The 17,049-nt window shown below is 40.5% G+C and overlaps 2 protein-coding genes across 2 annotated transcripts; both read right to left on the bottom strand.

The window, feature by feature from the left end:
* Positions 1–9,094: 9,094 nt before the first annotated feature.
* LOC112487387 (transmembrane protein 100-like) lies at positions 9,095–14,774 on the bottom strand. The gene is made up of 2 exons (XM_025058007.1): positions 13,872–14,774; positions 9,095–13,751 (listed from the first exon to the last, which is right to left on the bottom strand). Exon 2 carries the CDS (start codon positions 13,557–13,559, stop codon positions 13,041–13,043), a length of 519 nt encoding a protein of 172 aa, XP_024913775.1. The 5' UTR covers positions 13,560–13,751; positions 13,872–14,774; the 3' UTR covers positions 9,095–13,040.
* Positions 14,775–14,812: 38 nt separating this feature from the next.
* LOC107988878 (transmembrane protein 100-like) lies at positions 14,813–15,737 on the bottom strand. The gene is made up of 2 exons (XM_025058198.1): positions 15,644–15,737; positions 14,813–15,523 (listed from the first exon to the last, which is right to left on the bottom strand). Exon 2 carries the CDS (start codon positions 15,329–15,331, stop codon positions 14,813–14,815), a length of 519 nt encoding a protein of 172 aa, XP_024913966.1. The 5' UTR covers positions 15,332–15,523; positions 15,644–15,737.
* Between the last annotated feature and the right edge of the window lie 1,312 nt (positions 15,738–17,049).

The following is a 17,049-nucleotide window of genomic DNA, read 5'->3' as shown; positions in this document are numbered from 1 at the left end:
TTCCTAAAAAAACATTTTGGAAACCTTCGGCCCCAGGCTTCGGTTTTCCAACCTTAAGTGATAACGTTTATCCAGACATGTGGGAAAGCCAATATCCACAGAAGACAGAGAGCGTCTAAGCTCATGGGAGACACTGGAGATGATGAAAAAAAGAGGCATCGAAAAGCAAATCGGATACAGGCTCTGCCGCAAATGAGGTAATGCATTTTACACACACGCGCACACACACACACACGCGAGTAGGGTGAAAAAAACCCCTCCTGGTTCTCACACCTCCGGACACACACAGACGTATGCACACCCACGCAGGGCTTGGCCCACGCCCCGCTGCAAGTGAGTGAGTCATGCGACGGCACCACGGCATACGGGCAGGATCAATGTCAGGCCCAGCGCTGCTTCCCTGCCCCCTCACCATTCCTCCTTCTGTCCCCTGTGACAGTTTCCCAGACGATCCAGACAGGAGATGCTCATCCAACTCACCCACACACACCAGCCGCAGCGTGTAAGAGGATTTTGCGATTAAAGTAATAAAATGTGACATTTTTATAGAAATAAAATATCCCTGTTGACTCCCTCTGTTATATGACGCCTGTCATAAGACGTGCAGCATCAGGAACAAAGACTAAAAACAAGTCATAACAAAGTACAAAAATCAAATATTAAAAACGTATTTCAAGAAGAAAAAAAAAAGAACCATTTTAAACGAAAAACAGTTTTTTTTTTATTAGGGCCTTTTTAAAGTTATAAAGAACATCAGTATCACCACAGTGTGGTTCACCTATAAACCCAAGAAGTTTAAAGTTTTGGGCAGTTGAGAGTTCTCCTGCTGCTTCGAGTGTCCAAAAAAGACAACCTGACAACCTTGGAAAAAAGAAGAAGAAAAAACTTTTAATGAAATCTGCAAAACTCTGCCTAGATAGATCAGAATATGTGAACATCTTTTTTTTATGTCAAAAATAGACACCATTCAACTCTAATTACCACCATTATGAAATCCCAAAAAAAACTGCAGGGTGAACTTTGCCACTGCTCATCCAGCCTCACGACAATTATCCATCTGACGGAAAAGAAAACTGGTTCTGCAGAAACGTGGCGAGAACAAGGCTCCTCTATAATTTCACAGTTACAATATTATGATTTTGTTTCTCAGCACAACATAAAGGCCAGTGGGTTGTTGTTTTGGTCCTAATTTCTGGCTGTTTTTTAACAGCTTGCAGGAGAGAAATGTATAAAAAAGGAGAAACAAAGCAGAGAGAGGAGGCTGGAGGCTGGAGGAGCAGATACTGTACTATCTTCAGCCTCTGAAGGATCCATGGCAACCTCAGCAGTCCAGCTCTCCTGAACAGCTCCTCAGCAGAAAGGCAGCAGATGGTCTCCACGTGACCATAATCAAACACCACAATACAGTTCTGAAGTTTCTTGAAATTGAAATTACGTCAACACCGTCTTTGTCATGAGGAGGTGGGTTGTTTATGGAGCACCCCTAGTGGAAATTCACCAACCAGCCAACCAACTGTTGTGGCTCCATCTCGTAAGGACTTTTGTCTTTCAGGAAATGGACAGCTTTTTTTGTTTCCCATTTGAATCAAGTGCAAAAATCTGCTCAACTTACTGTGTGCGCAAAGATGCTGCCTGGCTCAATGGAACTTCCACTAAATTCTAATGCTCATCTCCAGCCAGTGTTAAATATTCCAGCCTCACTGTTAGTGACATTTCTCCAGTATTTTCTTGTCTAATACTAAACATTTAGATTTAACATTTAGAAAATGGTACTACATTATTTCCTTCTGTAAGCTATTATTGTCCAATATTTAAACACAAATGTATATATAACATATAATAACGTATGATAAAATCAGTCAATGAGTATTAAAGATTTGACTAAAGGACTAAAGGACTAAAGGATTGATTTTTCTTTTTCAGTTTCTACATTTTATTCTGTTTTAATTAATAAATTCAAACCTGTTGTATTTTCTGTTCCTTCTGAACTGTTGACCGTCTCCGTCGTGACCTGTTTCTTCATGGAGCAGCTGTAGGAGCACTTTGGCTCTGTGGGTGTAATAAAGTCCATTTGATTTGATTTGAGTGAAGCTGAAGAGATTGGACGGAGTTTTATTCTCATTCTCATAAAGATCAGCATGAATAAAGTAGTTCAACATAAAGGAAAAAACCTCCTTGAGGAATATTTCAACGGTTTCAATACAACCAGCGTTACCACCTTATACTTATATGCCTTAATTCTTACGGAGTTATTAAACGTCAGAAGGTAAGTAATCAGTGTGTGTGTGAAAAGAGGAGACAGATTACATCTGCTGGAAAAATGTGACAAAATATCCTTAACTCCTGATGTACACTTGCTACATCAGTCAGCTGTGCTGTTCTGAGCAGCAGCGATTCCTCCAGGTGCCTCTGAGAGACCACTGCTCCCTGTGACTGGATATATGTTTTATACACAGAGGACAAGTTTCATTGTGTGTGTGTGTCTGAAGATGTACAATGACAATCAAACAAAGATCATTCCTCTTCAAAACATACTGTTTATCACAACATGTTCTCTCAGAACATTTTCCAATTATCCTACAGTGTGACTGCCTGGTCGATGGGATTGTGAGAGGACATGTATTTTGCCAGCTTTATATAACAGCTCAGCCACACTTCACTGAACAACCTGCCTCAGCCGGCCTCAACGAGATCTAACAGCCATATTTTCATTCAGAGACATGACAGTGTGTGAAAGCAGAAATTGAACTCGAAAAGTTGTCAAAGCCAGAATATAAGATGTTCAGCTAATGGAGCCACACATGATCAGCTGTGCTCCTTAAAACCATCAGAAAACCAGACGATTATCACTAACCAGGTCATGGTCGGCATCGGCTGCAGATATAAAAAGGTTAAACCTGAATATTTTAAGGTTAACACTAGGAAGGCTCAGATGGCTGTGCACTTGTTGACAGCTTTATTACTCACAGCAAATCTACTCTAAAGTACTGTGTCCTGACTGAGAGTGTTTAAGAAATGACGTTAAATAAAATGGATATTGATTTCACTGTCACCGTTTTGACATTCCATTCAGGGTAAAGTCGCCTGTTTTGAATTTGTCTCACATTGAAGGCACTGAAATGTAGAGTGGAGCTGTAGGTGAGTACAAACAATAAGCCGGTTCCTTAATTAACCTTGAAGCTGTGTGGCGCCCCCCCTTGGGATGTTTTTAAGCTTGTAATGCAGCAGCTGAGTGTGAGAGAAGCTAATAATATTAGATTGTTTTGAGTAAGAGTCTCAGGAACCACAGAACAACACACTCCAAGGAGTCAGTTCTCTGAGTAGCAGGAAGGGAACCATTTAAAATATGTCAGATTTTTCTCCATTATCCTTTATTTTCCTTCTACCACGATCTAGTAATTCCCCAGTTCTATATCACATTGTGCCCCCAAGCACAGAGGGCCTGTTTCCCAGCCACGGCATGCTGCCCCCACTCTCAGCTCCTCCCTAGGAATCAAGTTTGCAAACCCACAGGCAATGATTCGAAATATATTAAGAAACATCAACTTGAAGAATATATTTTCTTACTTTTGTTCACTACAACATTTGTTTAACACAAGAAAATTATTAACCTGCATGCGCTACCTAGCTACATGCTAGCTTGGGGAGCAAAGCAGCTGGATAACAGGCCCAAGCCGCCAGATCTACAAAGATGATGATGTCGTCACGCTGAAGTCGCAGCTGTCGCACAAGGTGCATTCAGATACCATTAAAAATGTAAAGATCAGAATATTACGGCAGTTTACGTGTTGTATATTTCAGGAAAAAGGAGTATATTAAGAAAAAATATATATACTTTTTTTTGGATTTTTTTCTTATCTTTCATCCACTTTTCCGAGGCCCCCCTGCTGCTCCCTGCCACCCCCACTATGAATCCACTGCTTTAATACAGTAGGTACACAAGTAGTTTTTTAAAGAGTTTTTGTTTCATTGAAGCACCTCAACTTTAGAATCTCATCTCAACACCCAGCGTGAGTTGTCAGAGGCTTTTGCCTTTAAATTTAAACAAAATTGTCCTTCTCTGTGAGTTTTTTTTTTACACCATCACTTTCACCTGTTCAAACCACAATTAGCAAGTCATTTTTACTGTCCTCACAGGAGAAAACTAATGTGGCAGAAAATTGCTGCTGATTTTATTCGACTGGTTGCAATGGATTTATTGATCTGGAGGCTAAAAATAATAGGAGTGCTACAGTTTGGTGCTACTGCAGAAACAAAAAGAGTCTTGTACAGCTACAAGGCAGTTGCTATAGATTGCATGATGTCATATAATGGCTTTTCTACAGTCCTTGTATATTGTGTTGTTGTAAACTGCACATCTGTGCTGCCGTCTCTAGGGTGTGTATCTGAGCGTGTTCCTGCTGGAGAATAAATAACAACAATTGTTGGTAGTAGTAAAGCAGAGCCAGCTGGTAATTGAACTGTCCAGTCTGTAAGTGAATGTGTGTGCTTATGTGTGTGTGTGTATGTGGGTGTGCGTGCGTGCGTGCAGGAAGGGTCCCTCAGCAGGATCCATAGAATTCTTTAGGGTTCTTCATTGACTGGTGACTCAAACTGACTTGGAAGCAGCTATTATTAGCTCTCTCTCTCTCTCTCACACACACACAAACCCGTGGCCTCTCACCCCAATCTTTCATTCATCCATCCATGAACATGTTCAAAAGAAAAAAACCCTTAGTTGGTTGGACTGTTCATCAAGGCTAAGGAGTCAAACATTCACTAAAAATGAAACGTCTGACTTTGTAACCATGGTGAGAGAGTAAAGAGAAATATAAAGGCTGAATTCCATTTAGACACTACGTTTCTCATGTACCACTCTGCTCATGCTGCTAATGAAGAAGAGGCCAATTTTTTGGACCTATTCACAGGCTTTTCAAAAAACAGAGCCTTTCTAAGTGGTTTAAAAGAAGCTCGTAGAAGATTCTTTAGAGCTGGTTTGGTCACCTCAGTTGAATGCATATCAGCTGTGGGAGACTATTGACTTATTTCAGAATTATTTCAATTCAAACTGCCCTTGTAGATAAAAATACTAAGTCTTAGATTTGTTGCTTCATTATCATGTCTAGGTCTGGAGGTTGGTAGTTAGTTAATGGTCAGAGCCTGGTGACAACAGACGTGGACTAAGATCAGCCCGGATGTCTCTGTAGAAGACTGCTCTCCTGTACTTCACTGCCTGATTCATTGTTTGTTTTCATAAATAGGTGATAAAACTGTGACGTGACGTGCGAAAAAGTGGGCACCGCCGGGACTGCGTCAGTTCCAAAAGAGTTTTAGCAAACGTATCACAGTCTTTTGTTCCTGACGTAGGCGTCCTCACCCACTCTTCTGGGGGGAATCATTTTATTTGGTGATATATTTATAGGCTGTCTTTCTCACACACAGAAAAAGCAGCATCTACGCACAGATTTCTCAGAAGTTCAATTCCCGGAGACAAATGCTTTTGTTTTCTTTTTTAGAACATCGTGTATGTGTACGTGTATGTGTAGACAGTGAGATCTGTTTTGGTTCAAAGTGCTGCAGCAGTTTCTATTTGACATGTAACTGAATCTATTCTTAATATGCACTAAGAAGATTTCCCTTGGTGACTGACAACAACTGTGAAGCAGTGGGATTTTTATAAAACATTTTTAATAACTGTGGCTCAGAGGCCAAACAGTGGAAGAGTGGTCAGTGCTTCTGCCTTACAGGTATTTCTCCAGACCATCCTGTTTCCTCTCACAGTATAAACGATGGTTGTACACCAAAGGGTGTAATCCTATCCTCACGAGAACGGTTGGATCAATAAATGCTGATCATTTTCTTCATCTTTTTTCTTTTTTTTCTTCATTTAATTTTCTCTTGTTTCTCACCAGCCCTTGTTTCCTAATCCCCCACGGCTTTTCTACACTCACTGATGAGGAAGCAGGTGGTTCCCCTCTGACGAGTCCACCAGGTGGAACCATGTTTGTTCATTATTACAGTGGGACAATGGAGTGATGCACCACAGCTCCTGTGTCAGCTAAACCCTGCTGCAGTGGATTTGCTGCCATAAGGGGTTTCGGCTTTGCCTTCCCGTCCCGCAGACATGTTACTTTTGCATTGTCTGGACTTCCACAGCATCACCTCAGTTGCTATTTAGTTTTGACATTTCACAGAGTGGAAATTTTAATGCTGAGAGCTTTTCCGAATATATATATATTTTTAAATAAAGTTGTCAGAAAATCCCAGATGGATGAAAAAGAAAAGTATGAATTTAGCAAACTGAGAATGGACACAAAATAAAGTAAGTGGTTTCTTGGCTTTACTTCTGGGGCTTCACTCTCATAATCAATGACCACATTTAATTCTCTTTGAATTAGTTTACATCCCATAATAACCCCACTCATTGGTTACATGACTACTCAGTCACCTGATAGCAAAGTCAATAATAGAATCGCTCGTTTTCCCTGCAGAGCTTCACTGTGTTGCAAAGTCTCATTAGCTGAACTCCAACCACTGACCTTTGACCTCATCCCACATCAGTCTAACTTTTCCATTTTGCTAATTATTTTTGCCATTTACTCTCCAGCCATGACCTGGAATTTAAACACAGTCTACTCCTATGCAAGATACAGAGGTGACTGACAGTGGAGCAGAGGTGAAGTGAGAGGAGGAGGAGAGATTGTCCGACCAAAACAACAGATGATCATTAACAGATCATTCCTAACCACAGAGCAGATGACAGAGTCAAATCACTATCAAACCGAATGAAGCAGTTAGTCATAAGAGAGATTAAAGATGGAGAGCTGGACGAGGAAAAGTTATTCACCGGGTTTGATCGGAGATGAACTCCTGCAGCACAGCAGGTGACTTAATCTCACAGGGATTACTCACACTCCACATGTACTGCATAAAAAACTCCTCCACCAGATACATTTTCAACTTTCAGTTGCCACGGTTTCAGCCATCAGCTTCTGTCAACGCAGATGCTCAGACTGAAAGTGTCATGACCCGGGCTCGCTGCCTTCTGCTGCCCTTCTGGAGAAGTTGCCACTTTCTGTGAAGTCGTGCATTTGGTGAAGACAGTTCTGAGCTAACCATTAGCTATGTTTTTGACATAAGTCAAAGAAGTTTTAGCAATTACAGTATTTGGTTGACTTTATGCTAATTACAGACTTAAATTGTTAGCTAATGTCTTTTTCTGTTATTTGTGCTTTTTAATCAGGCGTTTCAGCTTTGCATCTTGAAATCTAACAAAAATGTTACTTTAGTTTTTTGTTTGAATTCCACTGCATTTCTCAGAAAAGCTCTTAGTCAAACTAGCGTTAGCTTTAATGATTCAATAAAGTTTGAACAATGTCTAACGTTTGTGTTTACTTTATTTTAGTCAGTTTTTGCCATGTTTTTAATTTCAGCAAAATTAAAAAAAGAAAGAGATATCTAACTAAAATGACATAAAAAGACAAAAAAAACTTTTAGAACTTTTTGAGTGGGACTGTAACAATTTAAGGGGCAATCTGAGAGCCAGCACTCGTTAATAATCCTGGTTCCAAACCCAGACATGCTAATTCTTAGCATCAACTTTTAGACAGAACTTTTGTTTCTGTTGTGTGTGAACATAATTGATTCTCGTTGCTTTGATAATGAGAAGACATCAGTCAACTTTACTGTGATAATGAGCGCATTCTCATTTCCTGTCTTGAATGAGCAGCTTAAATGAAGCAGCAGCCAAAGAAGGAGAAGGAGAAGAAGTAGAAGAAAAAGAAGATGTCTGTAGGCAACAGAAACTGTGAGTCCTCTAACCTCAGACATCTGACCCTGAGACTGTCACAAACGAGAAACAGCTCGGCAGCAGATGGAAGCCAAGGCAGGGCAATTAACAGAACACACAAACGACATGAGAAAGGAAGCAATCAGTGTGGACTAAAACAAGTGACGCTGTCAGATGATTAGAGATAATTGATCAAGTGAGAATACCAAAAACATGGGTTTTAGAATTCAAGGAATGCACAAAAGCCATTTAAGTGAGGCACGAATGCTTCCACAACCATTTCTAGCCTCGTTACATGTGTTTACCATAGCAACACTGCATCAGCGCAAATGAGAGCACAGTGATTGCCAAACAAATAGGGAGATTAAAATGATGATTGAGGGTGTTGTAGATGTAGATGCTCACAGTTAGTGCTGATAACTATACTGTAACCTACTGATGTATAAAGAGACACAGCAATGCTGCTGCTACATTTGGTGAGTTTGAAGTACAAGATAAATCCAGAACTAAGGATTCAGAACTGCAAAGTTACAAAGGTTTATAGTTGCTATTTAGAAAAAATGCCTTGGAAGTTTGGGGAAAAAGACGTTATTGAGCATTTTGAGCCAGAAATCTGTTTGTGTCTGTACATCTGTCGCACTTTAGTGAATGAATGAATAAATGAATTCATTCATTATTTAATGTTAGTGTTTACTTGCATCTCTTGCCACAAGATGGGGAGTAAAAACCAGCACTTTAAATAAGGAGTGTGTTTATTTTTCATACAACAATTATTTAAACACATGTAAGGTTAGTCAAAGGCCATATTTCTTCAAAATGTGACATAATGATTTTTTTAAGCCAGTTAAGGTCAAACACACAGAGCTGTGGTGGATTTATGGTCCGACCTGAGCTGTTTGACGTGTTCAGTAAACTCACAGCGGCTGGACTAAATGATTTCTGTGTCTACAAGATGAATGTAAGTCCAATATTCAGTCTCCTGTTGACTTTGTGTTCCATTATTGATTCATGCTCAGAGACTTGTGCCTACTTTGGCTGACTGATGCCAGGCAGTGAATATGGGCCAGTGTTTTCATCCACAAAATGTTATCCAGACGTCAGATCAATTTAAAAGAATTAAACCTTGGTCAATTCAAATCCAAAATATTCAAATGTTAACTGAATTTGTAATATTATCTACTTAATTTCTTTCGTGCTCCACAGTGCCCCCGAATGGAAGACTGAACTAAAAACTGTTTCATTTGAGTGAATCACATAGGGTCGAATTACATACGACGTCAAATATTTTTTGTGAAATCTTAGATCAACAGGAAGTAAAATATTTAAATTCAATTTTTAGGGCTGATCTTAGCTTTCTGTGTTTTAAAGTTTAAAATAGTCACAATTTTGTTGTGAACCTAAAACAACAACAACATAAAAACATTTTTGCTTAAAAAAAAAAGAAACAGTGTCGAGGTGAGTTTTAAAAATCTCCAAATAAATACTAAACCCAACAAGAAGTTCAATATTTTGTCTGTTTTTTTGTCCATTAGTTTAAATAGTTTTGTAACAAATGTCAAAAAGGAGTCAGTGAAATATAATGCCCTCTACAGTTTAGTCTCCCATTTACACAAATGTTAAACATTTCACCAGCTAATGCTAACATTGTTTTCTAATAAGTTATTTGCTTGAACATTTAATTACCATTCCTGCATCTGAAAAGCGTGCCCTTTCGCTGTCCGTCAACATCGACTATAATTAACTTCCATTTTTACACATTGATTTTGTTCCCACTCCCGTAGCAGAGGACCCTCGCTCACGTCTCATTCCTTTTCTTTTGACATCAGCCTTTGGTTTATTTTTAGCCCTATCCAAAGGGAGAGGATGGCAGAGAGAGAGAAAGAGAGAGAGAGCTGGAAAGAGGGGGGAATGACACAGTCTCTCGTAAGTGTGTGGATGAGAGGAGTGGGCGTTGGAGGAGGAGGTTGAGGAGGAGAAAGAAGCGTGGACGCATCGTTTGAATATTGATGCAAACAGCTGCGCTCACAAAAGTGAACGAGAAGCCTGAAAGCTTTAGATTTCAACTGATTCTGTGTTGTTGTAGGTGAACTGGTTTTTACCTTTAAAAATCAAAAGCCCATTTAGTTTTTTTTCTTTGAATATATTCTCATATTCTCATATTCTCAACAAAAGAAATCATTAAGACTATCCGAGAGGAGAAGAAGAAGCGTTCCAGAATACAATTTCTGCCAGATCATGATCTTCATTCCTGTGTCTTATCCAAAAGAACACCGAGTTCACGAAACCTGGCTTTATTCATGTACATTTTTTCTAGTTTTAGAGGAAATTAAGTCAAGAATCACTTTGCAACAAACTTTACCCCACAGAATTAAAAACTTGTCTCTACTGGTTCTTTATAATATCTAATTGGAATGCTCGGGTCAGTCAGAGCAGCGTCACAGATTATTCTCACATTTCATTTGGTCCAAGAATCACTGCCACGGTTTTTTTTTAATAAAATTGAAAGGTTATGAAAAATGTGAATGTGAAATGAGCCAAAGTTAGCTTAAAATCAGCAAGCCTAAACAACTGCCAAAAATAGACCACAGACAGCTACAGTTGCTCTGAAAAAATAAAAAGGTCAGCAATAAAACCAAAAAAAAAAAAAAGAAAATCTCCATATCGACTGAATATAAATGGGGCTTTATCTTCCGGTGCCTCCAGAGAGGCAGTAGTTGACCTATGTGAATGTATGGATCCTGCTGTGCAGCACAAATGTCATTGTATTTGAACTGATGCTAATGCTCCATATGAACAGCTGCACTAATGCTTTTTTTTTTTTCTCTCGCTGCCATTTTCCAGCAAGATGGCGAAAGGCAATTGAAAAAAAAAAAAAAGACAAATAGACAACAGACAGAGCTTGGTTCCAAAAATGACTTTTCTCTTTTTATTCATCGCGTGAGCAGCTCAGGCTACAGTAAAAAGGAGAAACTAACAACAATCATTCACTGACACACACAAATAAGCTGCAGAATAAAGAACATATTTGGATTTTCTGATAAAAAAAACAAAATCATCATGCACACAAAAATTGTCACAAATAAGAAAAAAACGTTTGCTACGTTTGTGGCACCAATGTCACAATAACTGCACCTCACAGAAAGAGAATTCCAAGATGCATGAAAAAGGCACTCAGAGAACGAGCTCGGCCGCGTCAATGGAATGGAACGGACACATCACTGAAGAAAACACTGACAATTATCATTAAAATATGTTGTACCATTCACATGTAAAAAAAACAAAACAAAATAAATACACATTTCTGAACTGAAAATGTGCATTTAAAAAAAGGAAGCTATTAATATCCTTAACACTCTGCACAAAGAAGTTGTTTTTTTTTTACTTTGTTGATTTAGAAAATGTGGGTACACTCTAGCATAGAACACAGTATCTTATTTATGACATGTTACGAGTATTTTAATATACTTTAAAAGTATTTCAAGTTAAATATACTGCATGTACGCATATTTAAATGAATGCATCACCACTGAATGAGAAACCCTTTGGCTCAACAGTGTCCAAAATCTGTGGCAGTTAAACTCGGTGCTAAAATGCTTTCTTTCTCTGTCTAATGGAGCATTTTGGGCAATTTCTAGGGAAATTCCATCAGATTTTCCTACAATTTTTCTTCTTAGATTTTCTGGGCTTACTTTACTTAATTTCCTTTTGGCTTTTGATAACTGGCAATTAAAATTGTACCATTTTGTTTTACAAAAATTAAGTTAAGTTTGGTCCAGAAGTAGGTGACTTGCAAGGAAATAATAAAATGCATAAAATGTTATGCTACACATAACCCAGCAACAAATCTGTACATTTGTGTAAGACTGAGTCTGACAGATCTCTGTTTCTGTGGAGAAAACCATGGGAAAAAACGAATAAAACTATGACAAAAAACTCCATGCAACTGAATAAAGAGTGATGCTGGTAAACATTTTACTCATTATCATTCACAAGAACACCGCTACAGCTGACATAAAGCTGCCCCTTAAACTACATTGGCTGCAATTTTATGTTATAGCTAACGTAGCTGCTGCTGCTGCTACATTTAAACATTATATTTATGAAGGACTGCCGGTTATATCTAAGTACATTTAAAATTCACTTCTTACATCCAGTAAAACCAATAAAAATCAAAACTAAAAGAAAAACTAAATGGATTTTTCTCCTTCCTTTCTCTCATGCCCTTTTTCCACGCCTGATGTCCAGCAGCGCCTCCTCTGGTTGCCTCAGTGGGAGGCAAGACTTAAGTAAAGGATGCAAGCCTTGATGGTGTTTTTGTTGTCACATGATTTCTTCTTCTCTGGATCTATTTTTGGACATCCCAAGAGTCTGAAAGTGGATCACATCTTCGTCTCCGGCTCGATGTCTGACCCAGCGGTACTTCCTATTGATCCTGAAACAGTCTGACCTGGTGTTTGTCCACCACATGGGGACCAAGTGTTGACCCAGGTGTGTGCGAGGGCTAAATTTGGCTTCAGGGAGAAGCATGAGGAACACTGATGAAATGATGGTTGTCCTTCTGCCACAGCGTGAGCTCAGTGTTCCTCAGATACAACAACAAAAAAATAAATGTTGTTCTATAATATTTGTAGACTTTGCCTCTGTCCAAACATTTTGCTAGTGAGTGAAAAGACTCAATATAAAGATTTAAATAAATTTAAAAACAGAAGATTTATAGATTTCTGCTGCATTTTTGGATGATACTTTTCCCAGATTCAGAGTTCTTTTTCCTCATCAAAAGATTGATTTGAACTGTGGCCCCCGATGAGTCCTAAAACATGCTAAAACACATTTTCCTGGCAGTTATCATCATGTCAGTAACACCTCCTGTCCCACTCGGAGGTCAGGAAGTGTTAAATAACTACAGTATTCCTGAGTGGCTTTCCTCTGCTACTGATCATTCTTCACCTCCACTGACACCGACAAGAACACAGCCTTGCAGACAGGATCTTCAGTGATGTTCTCTAGGCTCTGGATCACCAGGTAAATCCCTAACAGGAATGAACAGAGGAGGAGAGGAGGAGAGGAGAGGAGAGTTTTCTAGTGTGACTCATACCCTGTACGTCGTCTCAGGATGGGGAGGAAATGACAGTTTTTTTCCCTTTTCTGCTGTAAAGTGCAAAGTCCTGACTTTTCTACGTCTAAAAACTTTTGTTCAGTCCAAAAAGTCCAACCTGAAGTGCTATGTTGGAGTTAAAAAAATAAAAATAAAATAAAAGTCCAACCATCTGCATCACAAAGTCCCTTGATCGGCGGTGAAGAAGCCTCCTTCCTTCTTCTTCCTCCTCCTCAGTCTGTGAGTCCTCCAGCAAACGGCAGCCACCAGCAGCATCAGCACACCAGCACACAGCAGTGCCACCGACACCACCTTGGTCTGGAGGAGTGTGTTGAAGGTGAATGTCCCCCCGGTCCCTGCCATGCCGATCACCAGGGAGATGACACCAAAGGGGAACACGCATCGGTACCAGGACTTTTCTGTCCCACCTGTAGCCTGAGCCAGACGCTCCAGTGTGGGTAGAGTCTCTGGAGGTTTGGGGTCTCGGTCTCTTCCAGAGCTCCCGTTTTCACCCTCTTCTTCTTCTTCTTCTTCTTCACCACCTCTTTCTTCTTCCTCACCTACTGCTCCTTCTCCAATACCGTTCATAAGTTGATTCTGATTCTCCGAGTCCTGAGGCAAAGTGTTGGTCTCGTTACGATCCAAGTCGGGGTGAAAGACCGAGGCTGGAGGCTGGCGACCTGAAGAACAACCCATCCTGGAGTGGAACAATCTAAGAACAGCTGGTTTGATCTTTATGACTTTACAAGAAGTTCCTCTGAAGTCTTTTTGAGTTTGAGTGCCTGAAGTGGTCCTGCTGTTGCTGCTTCTGCTGCCTCTGCTGCTGCACTCAACTAAACATTTGCCACTTGTTTGTAATGTCCGGTTAGAGAAACGCAATGAGAGGAGCTGAAAAAAAGACAGTGAAAAGAACGAGGTATGACGTGGAGGATCAACAAACTTGTGTGCAAACAGCTCTGTGCTGCAAAGGTAACAGGAAAATCCGGTTGAGAAAGAGGATGCACTCACCGAGGATTTTCAGTCAGCATGGAATCTTTTCTTAGTCAGTGCAGCTTCATGTGCGGAGCTTTTTCTGTGGTCAATGCTGCTGCTGCTGCTGCTGCTGCAGGAGGAGGAGAGGGTGCACACTGTGTGTGCCACTGTGTTTGTGATGCTGATGTCCATAGACTATATAATGACAGCGAAGAGGAGGTGGAGCCAGTGTGGGGGTTAAGACAAGACGCAGGGCTCTGATTGGATCCTTTTCCCAGTAAGAGTGATTTCAGGGAGGGAGGGTTAAACGTTGAACGCTCTCATTCAGTGGAATTTACGCATTATTTAGTGTGACGAGGAATTCCAGACACCCCTCCTCCTGCCCTCCTACTCTCAAGGCGATGCCTTGGTCCACTTCTTTCAGCGGCTGCAGCTTCAAAGTTAACTGGTGGTTTAACCATGAATTATTTAAAATAAAACATCCTTCTGGCATTGGTTGGTGTAATTTCATCTTTGGTTAGACAGGCCGTGGCTCCATTTCATCACAGCTTCCGTCACTCATAGTGTTGTCAAGGGGAAAACCTCTTTTCCTCGTCTCCTCCAAGGTTTTGCAGGATTTCTGCCTCAGGGCTGATGACGAGTCAGGGCTATTTTTAGAAATTCTGCATCTTTAAAGTGTCTCCCAGGTTTTGCAAAAAATGGAGGAGTATTAATGTCTGGGTTTTGGTCAAAGTCTCGACTGGCATTTAAATACGTATGTATACACCATGTTAATAAGAAAATTATCTTTGGATTTTAACGCTTCATTTCTTCAGTAACCGTTAGACTATAAAATATTATAAAAATGATTTTGTTTTGGAGCTAATGGAGGTGTTGTGCTTATATTTTATACATTTCACTATGAAATTTATAAAAATCAAATTTGAACTTTTTTGATTTTTGCTTAAATAATTTGTTTGACACTCCAACCATCTGCATCACAAAGTCCCTTGATCGGCGGTGAAGAAGCCTCCTTCCTTCTTCTTCCTCCTCCTCAGTCTGTGAGTCCTCCAGCAAACGGCAGCCACCAGCAGCATCAGCACACCAGCACACAGCAGTGCCACCGACACCACCTTGGTCTGGAGGAGTGTGTTGAAGGTGAATGTCACTCCGGTTCCTGCCATGCCGATCACCAGGGAGATGACACCAAAGGGGAACACGCATCGGTACCAGGACTTTTCTGTCCCACCTGTAGCCTGAGCCAGACGCTCCAGTGTGGGTAGAGTCTCTGGAGGTTTGGGGTCTCGGTCTCTTCCAGAGCTCCCGTTTTCACCCTCTTCTTCTTCTTCTTCTTCTTCACCACCTCTTTCTTCTTCCTCACCTACTGCTCCTTCTCCAATACCGTTCATAAGTTGATTCTGATTCTCCGAGTCCTGAGGCAAAGTGTTGGTCTCGTTACGATCCAAGTCGGGGTGAAAGACCGAGGCTGGAGGCTGGCGACCTGAAGAACAACCCATCCTGGAGTGGAACAATCTAAGAACAGCTGGTTTGATCTTTATGACTTTACAAGAAGTTCCTCTGAAGTCTTTTTGAGTTTGAGTGCCTGAAGTGGTCCTGCTGTTGCTGCTTCTGCTGCCTCTGCTGCTGCACTCAACTCAACATTTGCCACTTGTTTGTAATGTCCGGTTAGAGAAACGCAATGAGAGGAGCTGAAAAAAAGACAGTGAAAAGAACGAGGTATGACGTGGAGGATCAACAAACTTGTGTGCAAACAGCTCTGTGCTGCAAAGGTAACAGGAAAATCCGGTTGAGAAAGAGGATGCACTCACCGAGGATTTTCAGTCAGCATGGAATCTTTTCTTAGTCAGTGCAGCTTCATGTGCGGAGCTTTTTCTGTGGTTAATGCTGCTGCTGCTGCTGCTGCTGCTGCTGCAGGAGGAGGAGAGGGTGCACACTGTGTGTGCCACTGTGTTTGTGATGCTGATGTCCATAGACTATATAATGACAGCGAAGAGGAGGTGGAGCCAGTGTGGGGGTTAAGACAAGACGCAGGGCTCTGATTGGATCCTTTTCCCAGTAAGAGTGATTTCAGGGAGGGAGGGTTAAACGTTGAACGCTCTCATTCAGTGGAATTTACGCATTATTTAGTGTGACGAGGAATTCCAGACACCCCTCCTCCTGCCCTCCTACTCTCAAGGCGATGCCTTGGTCCACTTCTTTCAGCGGCTGCAGCTTCAAAGTTAACTGGTGGTTTAACCATGAATTATTTAAAATAAAACATCCTTCTGGCATTGGTTGGTGTAATTTCATCTTTGGTTAGACAGGCCGTGGCTCCATTTCATCACAGCTTCCGTCACTCATAGTGTTGTCAAGGGGAAAACCTCTTTTCCTCGTCTCCTCCAAGGTTTTGCAGGATTTCTGCCTCAGGGCTGATGACGAGTCAGGGCTATTTTTAGAAATTCTGCATCTTTAAAGTGTCTCCCAGGTTTTGCAAAAAATGGAGGAGTATTAATGTCTGGGTTTTGGTCAAAGTCTCGACTGGCATTTAAATACGTATGTATACACCATGTTAATAAGAAAATTATCTTTGGATTTTAACGCTTCATTTCTTCAGTAACCGTTAGACTATAAAATATTATAAAAATGATTTTGTTTTGGAGCTAATGGAGGTGTTGTGCTTATATTTTATACATTTCACTATGAAATTTATAAAAATCAAATTTGAACTTTTTTGATTTTTGCTTAAATAATTTGTTTGACACAAAATGTAATGACAATGTCATTGTCACCTCGACTGGCTCAGAAACATCCCATTATTTCATGGAGCTTGCACAAAATTTAATCATTGCTCAGCCTGACTGTGGAAAATTTTCGTAATTAGTGAAGGTGAAAAAAAATCCAGATGACAGTTGAATTTTTTTTCCCACATAACTGGACTTTTGTGAAAACATTCACATTGAATAAAAACACAGCTAATGACGCAGGTCTTGCATCATCACTGCTCCCCTGATATGTGGACCCTCCATGTCCTGCTCATTCCCCACCCACCGATCCTCTTGTCCACACTCTACTGCTCTTAGACAATAAGGACGAGACACATGAACCACCTGTGTCCCTGGAGAAGGCTCAAAGCATCACAAAATAAATGTCCTTCTTCTGACTGAATCTGGTGAAACCTCTCCAATCCACAGAATCTGCCGACATTATTCCGAGTCTAATTTTGGTTATCTCCATG

This window comes from Cynoglossus semilaevis, chromosome 8, assembly GCF_000523025.1.
Source record: "Cynoglossus semilaevis isolate Cse_v1.0 chromosome 8, Cse_v1.0, whole genome shotgun sequence".
Taxonomy (NCBI): Eukaryota; Metazoa; Chordata; class Actinopteri; order Pleuronectiformes; family Cynoglossidae; genus Cynoglossus; species Cynoglossus semilaevis.
Note: the sequence above shows the minus strand (reverse complement) of the source record. Positions and strands in the feature narration are given on the sequence as shown.